At 37.8% G+C, this 15356-nt stretch overlaps 1 protein-coding gene across 1 annotated transcript; it reads right to left on the reverse strand.

Moving 5' to 3' along the window:
- Nucleotides 1-295: 295 nt before the first annotated feature.
- On the reverse strand, nucleotides 296-15268 carry LOC149375390 (uncharacterized). The gene is made up of 12 exons (XM_089588931.1): nucleotides 15215-15268; nucleotides 7935-8312; nucleotides 7503-7845; nucleotides 7166-7431; nucleotides 5405-7091; nucleotides 4456-5322; nucleotides 4198-4370; nucleotides 3907-4097; nucleotides 3622-3832; nucleotides 645-3522; nucleotides 508-559; nucleotides 296-443 (listed from the first exon to the last, which is right to left on the reverse strand). The coding sequence occupies exons 1-12, from the start codon at nucleotides 15242-15244 to the stop codon at nucleotides 296-298; spliced, it is 7224 nt and encodes a 2407-aa protein (XP_089445057.1). The 5' UTR covers nucleotides 15245-15268.
- Between the last annotated feature and the right edge of the window lie 88 nt (nucleotides 15269-15356).

Consider the following 15356-nt stretch of genomic DNA (forward strand, 5'->3'; position numbering starts at 1 on the left):
TTGAGTGTCAAAAAAATTTATTTAACATGTGACGACAATTGATTGATATGTATTAAATTCCATGATCTTAACATGTTTTGTTTGCTTGATATGATCTATGTGGTATGTATGAAAGGGAATTTAGGACTTGCTTAAAAATTACTAGACTCAAACCTTTATAAAACTATGATGATGTATTAATCAATTATTTACAAAAGTATATTACAATCTGCTTTCTCGTTTGGAAAAAAATAAAAAAAAAAACGAAAAACGACAAAATATCAACAGATTAAATGAAAAACATTTAATTGACACATCATTGTTCTTTGTTTTTCGCTTTTTTAGGCATTATAAAACAGCTTCGCGGTTGAATTTTGGCCCAAGGTTTTTTTACATTGCCAGTATTAACTACCTCCAAGATACTCGTTGTTTCAACCTCATCGATGCGAATGGGCGTTAGAAATCTGTAAAATTCATATGAATTTTACACATCGAACATTCTTTTTTTTTTTACTTGAAGGAACTTACTTCTGTAATCCAGTCGGATGTGCAAATTTGAAAGTTGTCGTTTGACAAACATCTGAAAATAAAAGTTTCATTTTCTCAAAATTCGATTCTTATTCACTTTAAATGTTGCGGTAAATATATCTTTTTTGATCACAAACCTTCAGAGATAACCGGAACATCTTCAACTGTTTCGGGTAACGAAAATCTATAGTCTTTACTATCAGTATGCTCGAGTTGATCACGTACTTTCTTAGCTTCATTACCAGTAACAGAAAAATCATATTTTCTCTTTCTTGTTTGTTTCATGGATATTGGCTCTTCGGGGATGACTTCCTTGATGATCGTTTTAGTGAGTAAACTGCGTATTACACGCCTACTTTCAGGCACACTCACGATTGAATCGACGCTAGTCGCTCTGCGATCTCGACCTGTCGTATTCCTTTTTTCCGCTTTACTCTTTGACTTTACAGTTCTTGTGTCAATTAAAATTTTTTCGATGTCTCCCGGTTCTGACTGGACAGAGCACTTACGCCTGCGAATTGTGGGCTCTGAACTGGAAGGTCTCGTAGTCTGGATTGCTCGTATAATTTCTACCCTGGCTGGTGGGTTACTCAAATTGGTGATATTGTTACTGGTTTCCTTTGCCAGTGATGAGGCTCGCGTCTTCCTCAAACATCGTTTATTATCTTCTTTCGCTGTGGGTGTAGCCTGATCATTTTCCTGGACTACGGCACCTGCTCTTTTTTTTCTAGTGGTGGTTGATTCTTGTTCATTTTTCGATACGGTCCTGGCTCTGGTTGGTCTTATTTTTGACAATCCTTTTTTATCATTGTCTACAGACTCAGCTATTCTACTTCGAGTGTGAGACATTGGCAGATCATCGTTGGCAGGTACCGATTCAGTAGATGTGATTTGTTCGTCATCCTTGGATATCCATCCGGCCTTTGAGCGTTTGTCAGCAACTATCGAAGTATTTTTTTTTAATTTAGATGCTCTCGACGACCGCACTGTAGATACTTGTTGTTCTTCAGCCATTTCGTCAGTTTTCAAATCAACATTTTCTTTAGCAACAGATGCAGCTCTAGTTTTCCTAGTGGGTTTCACTGTAGGGGCTACATCCTTGGTAGAAGATCCAGCTCTCCTCGTGCGTATTGTTGTAGTTGATTTTGATGACTCTGATAATTTAATTACTTTTTTGGGTCGTCCTCGAGTTCGTTTTGTAAGAGTGGATTTGCTAAAATACTCTTCCTTACAATCATGCGTCGGCTCTATAAGTGGGTTGTTTGGTAAAGCCAACATGTTGCTATCTTCCTCAGGTTCTTCAACATCAGACGATGATGAGACTTTTTCGATGAATATGTTTGGAACATCGGATGTTTTTTTTGCATGTTCCAATATTTTTTCCATTTCCTCTGGCAATGATGTACTTTGTTTTTTTCGGTCTGTAATATTTTCGGACTTTTCATCCCAAGCCTTAGAATCAAAGCTTGTTGAGATGCTCCTAATTGGAGGTCGAGGAGACGCTTTTTTCGGTGGTTCCAAAATGGCCTGATGTGTTCTACTTACATTAGATTCGGGTAACATCTCTAGTTCCTCCGATACGGATTTATATAAGTAATTTCTTAATGGGTTTGCATATTCTTCTTCAATGCTTTGGTGCTGTCCGGATTCTTCTATCCTTGATCTCGATCGTACGTTTTCGGCTTGTATCGTTCCTTCGCCAGAAGTATTAGAATTCAAAAAACTCAGGACAAGATCATCTTTTCGTGCTACTCCAGTTTCTGGCATCATTTCTACAATAAACTGGGACTCACTTTCTTGCCCATCTTTCGACTCATCGTCGGTTATTTCGTATTCTTGAAAGCCAGCGATACCCTGGCTATTAATAAAAGTTGGTTTTGGGTGACTATAACCAATACTGTCGTTCATTTTAACTGGAACGGATGTTTTTTTTGCGTGTTCCAATATTTTTTCCATTTCCTCTGGCAATGATGTACTTTGTTTTTTTCGGTCTGTAATATTTTCGGACTTTTCCTCCCAAGCCTTAGAATCAAAGCTTGTTGAGATGCTCCTAATTGGAGGTCGAGGAGACGCTTTTTTCGGTGGTTCCAAAATGGCCTGATGAGTTCTACTTACATTAGATTCGGGTAACATCTCTAGTTCCTCCGATACGAATTTATATAAGTAATTTTTTAATGGGTTTGCATATTCTTCTTCAATGCTTTGGTGCTGACTGGATTCTTCTATGCTTGATCTCGATTGTAAGTTTTCGGCTTGTATCGTTCCTTCACCAAAAGTATGAGAATTCAAAAAACTCAGGACAAGATCATCTTTCTGTGCTACTCCAGTTTTTGGCATCATTTCTACAATAAACTGCGACACACTTTCTTGTCCATCTTTCGATTCATCGTCGGTTATTTCATATTCTTGAAAGCCAGCGATACCCTGGCTATTAATAAAAGTTGGTTTTGTGTGACTAAAACCAATACTGTCGTTCACTTTAACTGGACTCAAATTTTCAGTTAAGCACTTTTCATTAAAAGAATGATCTGTTTGTTGTTCTTCGCTGTGGATTATCACCAGGCTATCTCTCAGCTGAGCGCGATTGTCTTTATTTTCATCTTTCTCAGTGAAGGAACTTGAAAAACTGTAAAACGATTCTTCATCGAAATTGTGTGCATCCGTATTGAAGAATGTATTTGAAGAACTCAGTTTTTCATAGTCCTCCTGTAGACCACCCTCTACATTATAATCTTCTTGATATTTTTCTTCTTCTTCTTGATCCATATCTAAAAAACATTCTTCATCAAACTCATTTTCAGTAAACTTCGTGTTAACTTGTGTATCTTCTTCAGACTGTTCTACTGATTTTTCACTTTCACTTTTATCATGTTCAACATTGTGCAACGTAGATAGTACTTTTAATTGTGAAGTTTCCATGCTCGTATCAGAAGAAAGAATCGAAGATATATAAAAAGATTTGGATTTACGAGTTAGTGAAGCGGGCGACATTTTTATATCCACTTTAGAAGTTTCCTACAAAAAAAAAAAAAAAAAAAAAAAAAAAAAAAAAAAAAAAAAAATTAGTAATTGAAAGTTATTGTCTGGATTGAGATTGCAAGTATGTTAAAGTACCTGTTCACACACGTTTGTGGTTGATTCGCTACACAAATCACTTTTGTTGGACGATTCTTCACTACATTCACGAGAGTGATTACTATTACTCATTTGTAAACTTGGTCCCGGCCGAGATTCAGCGAAGTCGACCATACTCGAGTCCGTTAAAATTGTTTTGTCTCTAAATGACTTTTTAGTCAACTTTGGAATACAGTAAGTTTCTTCTAGCCTGAAAATTTTTTATATACTCCGTAAAAATGAGTTTATTTTATATAGATGTTTATATAGTTGTTAATAACTTACTGGGATTCTTCACTAATATCTTGAATATCACCCTTAGTTTCCTCTTTGTTACGATTTTCATCATCAGCAAATGAGTTCGAATCATCACTTTCGCTCAATCTGTCCATGTTAAAATGGATTCGTCGTAATGACTTAAAACCACTAGCTACCAAATGTTTTTTTGGGGTATCTGCTTCATCGTTCACATTATCCTTTAATTAATTTATAAGTTAATTTATTAAATCATTTTATATACATATGCGGCCTTATAAATCCTTTTACATATTTTTTGACTTTATACATTTAGCTCACCTCAGTAAAATCGTAACTAGGCGCACGAGACTTGCACTGAATTCTGAGGATTGATTGCGGCGTTTGAGTATCCAAGTTGTTTATTTTTTCATTCTCTTTCCGTTGCACAAGTGGTGTGCTACATATTTTAGTCATGCTAAGCCTACAGTCAGATGATCCCGATTGATCCAAATCTAAAACAAGCAATTGAACGAATACATTAAAATTATAATAAAACGAGGTTCACAAATATATATATATGTAGATAAAGTATACAACCATTCAATGTTGAGTCCCTGGATTGGTTGTTAAGTTTTCGCCGCTTTTTGACTATTTCATCATCAGGCTCAATTACCATTTTTAAAGCCGTCTTTCTCGTGAAGATCTTCCGTTTTGGGTATACAACATAATGTGTATCACTCTTGTTATTTATTTGAGTAACAAATTTTGGTTGAGCATTTATTGTTGCGCATGGCGCAGTTAGAAAAGGCGTATAATTTAATGGTCCAAGCCCATCTCGATCGGGCTTGCGACACGTCTCAAGTGTCTTTTCTACTGCCAAGTTGTAAACATCACCATCAATGTCCCAAGATTGAGACATTGGTTTATGGTGAAATCTACGTGACTCATTGTTGTTACTTATAATGGGATATGGTGAAAATCGTCGTCCCTTGGCCGATTTCGAGGTATTTTTTCTCCAGCTGTTTGCAAAACGTTTTGAGATTTCGGGTACGTTTTTGTGAACCAAATTTAGTAAATTCCAAGCGGTTGAGTTAAAGTTTATTTCCTCATCAATTGATTGATGTGGGTTTAAGTTTTTTTTTACAGAAAAAATGTGGCTGGCTTCTACGTGGCGGTTCGTCAGCAAGTAGTGGATCAATCTAGTTTTGTCATTATAATTTTCTTTGAGATAATTGTCAAAGGCTTTCTCTTCTTCCGGGTTTAAGGGAAGTTGCAAAATTTTTCTGAGCTTTCCATGTTTTTCACATGAGCGGAAGAAACTCGTGAGTAACGGTCCGCAATCCGATGGCGGTCGTGCATGGAATGCTAACAGTAGATGACCCTGTTCCACCGCCAGATCGATCATTATGCGCCGATGATCGGACGATATCACTGGTGGTTTAATAATGAGCAGATAATTTAGAGCTGTTAAAAAAGAAATGATGAAAAAAAATTAATTGACAGTTTGCGAATGTATGTTACATATTTTTAAAATTTGAAAACGTACCTAATTTGTGTTGATTGTTTTTTAAAAGTGAATTTATAGCGAGTTCATGCTGCCAGTCTTCGATGTCATTGCTGGAAACAATTTGGCTTGTCATGATGTTGAAAAAGCCATCGTAATCCTCGTGATCGAGAAGCCAAAAAGCTCGGATGAGTTCAATAATACTAGGACTCAACTTAAAAGCTGCGGGATACTTCATAAGTTGATCGACTGCTGAATTTGAGTCTTTGAGAATCATGCACAGGTCCATGAGCAAGTAGAAGATGATGCAGTGTTTAGTGTACGTTTCAGGTAATTGACCATCTTTATCCTCCTCTTCGTCACTTTTTTCTTTGCAATAGCAGTCAGTTAAAAAACTCCTAAGCAAAGATTGCAGCGATGGAGGAGGATAAAGACCATCTTGATTAGGACACTCACTGTCTGACTCTTCTTTCCATTGCACTTTGAGTGGTGAACAATTTCTGGCAATCAATTGATCAATGAATAAAACATCATTTTCCTTATTGTCCTTCGTACAAGCGTCTCGTCTTTTTTTCTTGTAAGACTCTACAAGCTTATTTCTTGGATACTGAATTTTCGTAAGCGCTGAAATTTGCACGTCATCGCTTTCGTCGATGTTTTGCATTTCCGGCAACAGACCGACATCATAAAACCACAACACAACTTGAAAATAGGCTGCTATTTTTTTAAGGGCCCTTTTATGTTTAGTTAAATCGATTTCAGTATTGGGTAATTTTGATATAACGGTCTTCAAACATTCGAGTTGCTGAACACAGTTATGTAACGTTTTCAACTCAGACTCGTCCATATTGACACCCGACTGATCAAACAACGGCTTGCACAAACTATCGGCCATCAACTTGATTTCAGATCCACGTTGGATACTCCACCTCAGAAACTTTAAGTATAGATACTCTGCACTGCCATCTGACCACTCTATGGCACAGCGCAGTAAGAAATTGGCACACCGTTGATCTAGGCATAACGACAGCAGCATTTCTCGAGCTACTTTTTGTTCTACTTTTACACTATAATCTGGGATGACATAATCAAAAGGTATAAGGCCTGCAAGGAGACACCTGCGGTAGATTTCATTAGGCATGATTAGTACAATGGGTCCAGCTGTGGTGATCTCTCGTAGTAGCTCTGACTGCACCCCTCGGGTGAGCCAGAACACTAAATTTTTCTCCGATAAATCGATCCACTCCAACCTCAAAGAACTAGGGCAAAAAATTTCCTCTGGGGAGTGTGGAACTTTTTTTGCAAACTCTTGCAACGTCTTAGGCTTGTACGAACAACATAATATTTCGTCTCGTGAATGTTTCTCTTGTCGTGTGTTGTAACAAGCCAAAATATTGTTGGGGTTTCGGCATCCAGCAACTGTAGATGGCATTTGTTCTTCGTACCATCGATTCAAATCAAAAAGTAGGGATCTCTTTCGAGTCCCGATGAGTAATAGAGACTCCTCGCCTCGGCGGGACCGTAAATCCGACGCGTCGCGATTGACTCGTTCAATTATAACGAGACTGTGGACTTTTTCGTTTTTTTCTAATTCGATCTCAAATCTTAGACTTGGGTCTGGCTTCAAATTAAAATATAAAGTGGGGTTTTCACCAAATTCATCGTTTATCTTGTTTTTAAACATTAACATATACATGCGTAGCACTGTTACTGAATCTGGTGTACTACCCTAAAAACATGTATTTTAAAATTGATTTGTGAATATCGAGTTACATAATTGAAGGAGAAAAAAAAGATGTTTACCTGATAAGCGGCCCATAAAAAACAAAAGGGCTTGGGGTCGTTGGTGGGTTCAAGAAGTACTGCATGAGTGATAAATGCGTACTTATCCAAAATTGGACTCACCCATGTGAGAAATCCATTAAACTCCCAGATCATAATACGACCTAAGCAACCACTGATCAAACAGCCAATTTTAGAAGAGCACTGCAAGACAGTGCATAGTTTTTCGTTGAACAGTGCAGTAGCCTCAAATTCTTTTCTATTGAACTTCATATAATGTTCAGTTTCTAAAATCACAACATTTCATTTTGTCAATCACCAATACAGTTATGTGCGAGAAAAATAGTTACAAATTTACCTTCACTTATCAAATTGTATGCTGAAAAGAATAATTCTACTTCATTACTTGTTGAAGGTTCTAGCTCATTACTTTCTGAAGGTTCTACTTCATTACTTTTTGGAGGTTGTACTGCAGGTGAAGAATTAACAAATTCTAAACAGGCTACAATAGGCTTATCACTGTAAGATGACTTAGACCATGAATCTCTATTAAGATCAACTATCAAGTGCTGAAAGTTTCTGAGTGATACAAAGATTAATCCACTATTTTCTGGTAAAACTAAGTCTCGATTTTCTTCATTAAAATTTTCCCAGTCGGCCCCACCGTACATCACACACGCCTGTTCAACACCAGCTGGTACCTTTAAAAATAATTAGTATCTCATTAAAGCTAAAACCATCTACTATGAGATAAAACTAGTACATGGCACTAAAAACAAATAATACTCACTAGAATAGTACATAAAATTTTGGAAATGCAACAATCAAAAACACACAATTGCCCAACGGAATCTTGAATTCTAATAGCATTGCTATCAAGCCCAACAAGAAGTAAGGGCAAACATCCTGGACGAGCAGGAAAGGCTGACACAGTGGTTATCTTATATGTGAAGGTCCATGATGTTACGTACTCACCAGACGTGACATTCACTACAAATAAACTTTTGTCGCAGCTTATCCAGGCATAGCTGCAGTCGTTGTTTAAAAAGCCACCTGATCTTTGTTCGGAGCGTGGCTCATTCCAGGAGTTGTTTTGTACAGTCTCATCCGGAACTTGAAAATCCGACGACTCCCATAAAGGTAGCTTAAGGCTTATAGTTTTGCGAATCTACGAGAAAGGTTGAATGATATTAAGGACCTACTCGGGCTCAGGTTTACTATCTGGCCGTATGATTTTTAACTTTATAAAGGTTTCAAGTAAAAGAGAGAAGTTGTGTTGTATCAGCATTCCCTATAAGGCTTGAAGTGAGGAAATATTTACATAATTGCAAAATAAATAAATTAGTTAATCAATTTTCGGATGCAACGTTGTGTATTTGTAACTCCACCTATAAACACACTTATAATACATTTGGAATTCCACTTGGAATTGCTTATGGGGTTTTGGTTTGATGCGTATGGTAACAACAAAACAATAGAGAAAGTTTAAAAGAAGTCGAGGACCTTTACAGAGAAATCCATAAAAATTAATATTTAGTTAGAAAGAAAACTTCAGAAAAAAAGAAATTTTACAGTACATATAAAATATGCGAAAAATTAAATAAAGGCACTCGATTTCACTCTCGAATCAAATTGTTGGTTTAAATCAAAAGAAATTTCAGCTGACGATGAAAAAGAGGAAAAGAATAAAATTAATTTAATAAACAACTCTCAGTTAGAAGTCGAATTAAATGATGCGCAGCTCAAAAAAACTTGTAGTTCCACCATTGATTAACATCAAATTACTTATAAACAATTCAGTAGAAGTAATCGGGATTTATGATTCAGGATCAAATGTATCCTTAATAAATTATAAATTGATAAAATTAAAAAACGAAAATGATAAACTTAAAACAGAAAAAGCTAATTTGATGGCGATTAATGGTGCAACGAAAGCGAATGGAATGATAAATATAAGAGTAAAAATTTATTATATAGAAAAGTCAATTTGATATGTTCGTAGTAGAAAGTGAGGAAATCAAGTTTGATTTCTTAATCGGATTAAATATGATGAAAGAATTTAAATTAATCCAAAATGAAAATTTACAAATATTATGAAAGAAGGAAAAAGAAAAAAATTCTGAATGTATTTATACTAAAAAAATAAATTTTAATAAAAACATAGACACAAATAAGTTTGAAATCTTACTACATGCTCTAAACTTCCATCAAAAAACTAAAATTTATGAATTCACAAGATAAATATAAATCAATTTTTGCAAAAGATAAATATGATGTTGGCTCAGTTAAAGAACACGAAGCTCGCATAGAGTTATTACTGTAGATAAATATTGCAGTAAAAGTCCTTATATAGGTGCACGATTGAAGATAAAAAGGAAATAAAAAAACAAATCTCAATGTTATTAAAATACTAGTTAATAGGAGAATCTTAATCCTTTTGCTGCCTCAGTAACTTTAGCATTTAAACAGACGATGGAAAAAAATCTAGATTATGTATGGACTTTCGAGAACTAAATAAAATAGTTATACCTCAATCGCAAGCATTCCCATTGATTCAAGATCTAATAATAAAAACAAGAGACTGCAAATGTTTCTCCACGTTAGATTCCCTCTAGAGTTTTCCCTGGCTTGCTGTTGTAGCAAAATCTTCTCTGGTAACCCCAGGGCGGTTGGAAGAGTGGCCATGAAACCCCAAATGCTAGAAGCAGATTGTGCTCTAGCTAAACACGTCTCCTGATATGTCACCGGAGACGTTAGCATTTATTAGATCGGGATAGAGTTCAACGTAAGTCACTTTTCCATTAGAGAACAGCGTTTTCGGATAGCCGGGATACCTAGCTGCACGACCCCCAGCTCGGAAAAGTTCCTATGTAACCCCGGCTGTTTGTTGGGGCGGGTTTTTCTATGGAATTTTCCTTCAGAGCAATTCCAGAGTTTTTTCCTTGCCCCACAGGTTTTCGGGCCTAAGTGAATGCAAAACAGTGGTAGGAGATAGGGATTAGCGGATCCGATGCACCAGGCAGGGATCGCCGGCCTAACCGACAAGGAGTGGTCCCTAAAACATGAGACTTCTCCGGGGATGCTAAATAACCTGGATCCGATGCTTCGGCAGAGGTCGCCGGCTTCACCGGTGAGGAGTGAACGTCCTGAAATATGGAGTCCTCCCCGGGGAAAGGCTACACAGTGGCGAGTAGACCCGATGCAACGTTGGTGCAAAGAGTGTCAGATTAACTGGCAAGGTGTCTCACCGAAGATACTCACACTGTGCCCATGGATTAGGTGTAACATCAGTAAAAGAGTTGGAAAATAGGTGCGGCAATACATCCCTACACATAGGTGGTGAGCGGGTAGCCCCGGCGACTTGGCCTAAGAACTATCGAGGTAAATTGGGTAAAAAAAAAATAAAATAAGGTGTGAGATAAATGAAAAACAAGGAAAGCGGCCATGGACAGCCATAGCACATGAATTCGTAAAGAAATGCAATTAAACAGAACATACAGTTACCGGTTCTGCACCAGTGTTACTTTTAGAAGGTAAAACTATCACGATCCTACCGAAAAAACTAAGAGAAGAAAAAACACTAACAGAATTACAAGCAAGGCATACTATTAACATACGTAGTTAAAAAATCTGTTACAGTCAAAGAAGCCTGACATGATTACAATCACCTAAATAGCAGAAACAAGAGACCAAGATTCTCCGATTTCCCTGGACTAGAGGAGGGGGAGACAATATGCGTTTCACGTATTCATGTGATGTCATCATCCAGTACTTTATACCAAATGGACCCATTATGGATCCAAAATTGCGAACACAATTATCCATTTCCTTTAACATCTTTCTATTCGATGTCAGTGTAAGCACATGTATATATATACAAACACATGGTATTAGCCATGATCAGCGATGGGATATAGTTCCGGCCAGATTTGGGAATTCTCTAGGACCCAACCTCTCTGACGTGGGAAATCACTAGATCAAAAAAAAATTAGTACCGAAGGTGACGCGCGAGATTCAAATAAGGTCCAATAACACAAGCATCCATCACCTGATGACCCGGGGCGCTCACTGGCCACTCTTTTAAATAAATAATTATTAATAACACCAGCGCCTATCACCTTTTGACCCGGGGCGCTTACTGGCAACTCTGTTAAATAAATTATTATTAGTAAATAACACAAGCGCCTATCACCTGATGACCCGGGGCGCTTACTGGCCACTCTGTTGAATAAATAATTATTGATAACACAAGCACCTATCACCTTTTGACCCGGGGCGCTTACTGGCAACTCTGTTAAATAAATTATTATTAGTAAATAACACAAGCGCCTGTCACCTGATGACCCACGGCGCTTACTAGCCACTCTTTTAAATAAATAATTATTAATAACACAAGCGCCTATCACCTGATGACCCGGGGCGCTTACTGGCAACTCTTTTCAATAAATAATTATTAATAAATAACACAAGCGCCTATCACCTATTGACCCAGGGCGCCTACTAGCCACTCTTTTAAATAAATAATTATTAATAACACCAGCGCCTATCACCCAATGACCCGGGGCGCTTACTGGCAACTCTGTTAAATAAATTATTATTAGTAAATAACACAAGCGCCTATCACCTGATGACCCGGGGCGCTTACTGGCCACTCTGTTAAATAAATAATTATTGATAACACAAGCACGTATCACCTTTTGACCCGGGGCGCTTACTGGCAACTCTGTTAAATAAATTATTATTAGTAAATAACACAAGCGCCTGTCACCTGATGACCCACGGCGCTTACTAGCCACTCTTTTAAATAAATAATTATTAATAACACAAGCGCCTATCACCTAATAACCCGAGGCGCTTACTGGCCACTCTTTTAAATAAATAATTATTAGTAACACAAGCGCCTATCACCTGATGACCCGGGGCGCTTACTGGCCACTCTTTTAAATAAACAATTATTAATAAATAACACAAGCGCCTATCACCTGATGACCCGGGGCGCTTACTGGCCACTCTTTTAAATAAATAATTATTAATAAATAACACAAGCGCCTATCACCTATTGACCCAGGGCGCCTACTAGCCACTCTTTTAAATAAATAATTATTAATAACACCAGCGCCTATCACCCAATGACCCGGGGCGCTTACTGGCAACTCTGTTAAATAAATTATTATTAGTAAATAACACAAGCGCCTATCACCTGATGACCCGGGGCGCTTACTGGCCACTCTGTTAAATAAATAATTATTGATAACACAAGCACGTATCACCTTTTGACCCGGGGCGCTTACTGGCAACTCTGTTAAATAAATTATTATTAGTAAATAACACAAGCGCCTGTCACCTGATGACCCACGGCGCTTACTAGCCACTCTTTTAAATAAATAATTATTAATAACACAAGCGCCTATCACCTGATGACCCGGGGCGCTTACTGGCCACTCTTTTAAATAAACAATTATTAATAAATAACACAAGCGCCTATCACCTGATGACCCGGGGCGCTTACTGGCCACTCTTTTCAATAAATAATTATTAATAAATAACACAAGCGCCTATCACCTATTGACCCAGGGCGCCTACTAGCCACTCTTTTAAATAAATAATTATTAATAACACAAGCGCCTATCACCTAATAACCCGAGGCGCTTACTGGCCACTCTTTTAAATAAATAATTATTAGTAACACAAGCGCCTATCACCTGATGACCCGGGGCGCTTACTGGCCACTCTTTTAAATAAATAATTATTAATAACACAAGCGCTTATCACCTAAATACCCGGGGCGCTTACTGGCCACTCTGTTAAATAATCAATTAATAATAACACAAGCGCCTATCACCTAACGACCCGGGGCGCTTACTAGCTACTATTGAATAATAAATTATCAAGTAATTACAAGAGCGCCAATTAAAAAGATCTTTGTCGTACTAGATAGGCAATCAAAATTGTGATATAATTAATGTGTTATCGATCAACTTTTTATCGTTTAATAGTGTTGCAAACAAGTGTCCTGGATCCTCAGGAAGAAGGTGCTTGACATACTTATGAATAATTATTTATTTACTAGATTTGCAATTAGCGCCTCAGGTAATACGGTGATAGGCGCTTGTGTTATTTATTAATAATTATTTATTTAACAGTTTTGCCAGGAAGCGCCCTGGGTCATCAGGTGATAGGCGCTTGTGTTATTTATTAATAATTATTTATTTAACAGAGTGGCCAGTAAGCGCCCCGGGTATTTAGGTGATAAGCGCTTGTGTTATTAATAATTATTTATTTAAAAGAGTGGCCAGTGAGCGCCCCGGGTCATCAGGTGATAGGCGCTTGTGTTATTTATTAATGATTGTTTATTTAAAAGAGTGGCCAGTAAGCGCCCCGGGTCATAAGTGATAGGCGCTTGTGTTATTAATAATTATTTATTCAAAAGAGTGGCCAGTGAGCGCCCCGGGTCATCAGTTGATAGGCGCTTGTGTTATTTATTAATAATTGTTTATTGAAAAAAGTGGCCAGTAAGCGCCCCGGGTCATCAGGTAATAGGCGCTTGTGTTATTTATTAATAATTGTTTACTTAAAAAAGTGGCCAGTAAGCGCCCCGGGTCATCAGGTGATAGGCGCTTGTGTTATTTATTAATAATTGTTTATTTAAAAGAGTGGCCAGTAAGCGCCCTGGGTCATCAGGTGATTGGCGCTTGTGTTATTTACTAATAATTATTTATGTTACAGAGTTGCCAGTAAGCGCCCTGGGTCATCAGGTGATAGGCGCTTGTGTTATTTATTAATAATTGTTTATTTAAAAGAGTGGCCAGTAAGCGCCACGAGTCATTAGGTGATAAGCGCTTGTGTTATAAATAATTATTTATTTAAAAGAGTGGCCAGTAAGCGCCCCGGGTCATTAGGTGATAGGCGCTTGTGTTATTATTAATTGATTATTTAACAGAGTGGCCAGTAGGCGCCCCGGGTCAATAGGTGATAGGCGCTTGTGTTATTTATTAATAATTGTTTATTTAAAAGAGTGGCCAGTAAGCGCCACGGGTCATTAGGTGATAAGCGCTTGTGTTATAAATAATTATTTATTTAAAAGAGTGGCCAGTAAGCGCCCCGGGTCATCAGGTGATAGGCGCTTGTGTTATTTATTAATAATTGTTTATTTAAAAGAGTGGCCAGTAAGCGCCCCGGGTCATTAGGTGATAGGCGCTTGTGTTATTATTAATTGATTATTTAACAGAGTGGCCAGTAGGCGCCCCGGGTCAATAGGTGATAGGCGCTTGTGTTATTTATTAATAATTATTTATTTAAAAGAGTGGCCAGTGAGCGCCCCGGGTCATCAGGTGATGGATGCTTGTGTTATTGGATTTTATTTGAATCTCGCGCGTCACCTTTGGTACTAATTTTTTTTTGATCTAGTGATTTCCCACGTCAGAGAGGTTGGGTCCTAGAGAATTCCCAAATCTGGCCGGAACTATATCCCATCGTGGGCCACGATGTAAAAATACAAGGCGCGGCCCGCGCGGCGTTGCGCATCCATTTTGATTGATCAATGCTTCCACCATGATGTAAGAATATAAGGTGTGGCGTTCCAAAGTCTCATTTTCGTGCCGTTCTGCGCCTTTCAACACGACGCCATATTGGAGGGAGATGTGACTACTACAGCGGCGAAGAGCCTGTACAATGAAACGAAGCCGCTAAAGTTGAAACTAAAACTTATCCCGTGCATGGGATAAGTTTTAGTTTCAACTTAAGCGGCTTCGTTTCATTGTACAGGCTCTTCGCCGCTGTAGTATAGGTATGGCCACGTCTCCCTCAAATATGGCGTCGCAATGGAAGGCGCAAAACGGCACGAAAATGAGACGTCGGAACGCCGCACCGCGTATTTTTACATCATGGTATTAGCTAGTAGCTACAGCTACATAAAGTTGCGTTCGAAAATTAATCTATTTTGCAATATGTAAATATTTCTTTACCTCAAAACTGATAGAAAATGCTTCTGTCTTTTACTTCTCAAGTTAAAAATCATGCGGCCGGTTTTTTCCGGAATATGCTCGAACATTTGAATGGAAGTCGACTTACCTCGCAGCTGGTTTCTGTAAGTTGATTCATTTCTATACCACTAAAAAACCTTATAACTTGTCAATGTCAATATTTTTAAACAAGTTTCGAGGGTACAAACGTTGCTTCCCGCGAAAATGAAATAGGGCTTATTTGAAATAAG

The sequence above is a fragment of the Copidosoma floridanum genome, unplaced genomic scaffold (assembly GCF_036245765.1).
Source record: "Copidosoma floridanum isolate Cflo_tuat_1 unplaced genomic scaffold, Cflo_Japanese_pri ptg000007l, whole genome shotgun sequence".
NCBI classification, from domain to species: domain Eukaryota; kingdom Metazoa; phylum Arthropoda; class Insecta; order Hymenoptera; family Encyrtidae; genus Copidosoma; species Copidosoma floridanum.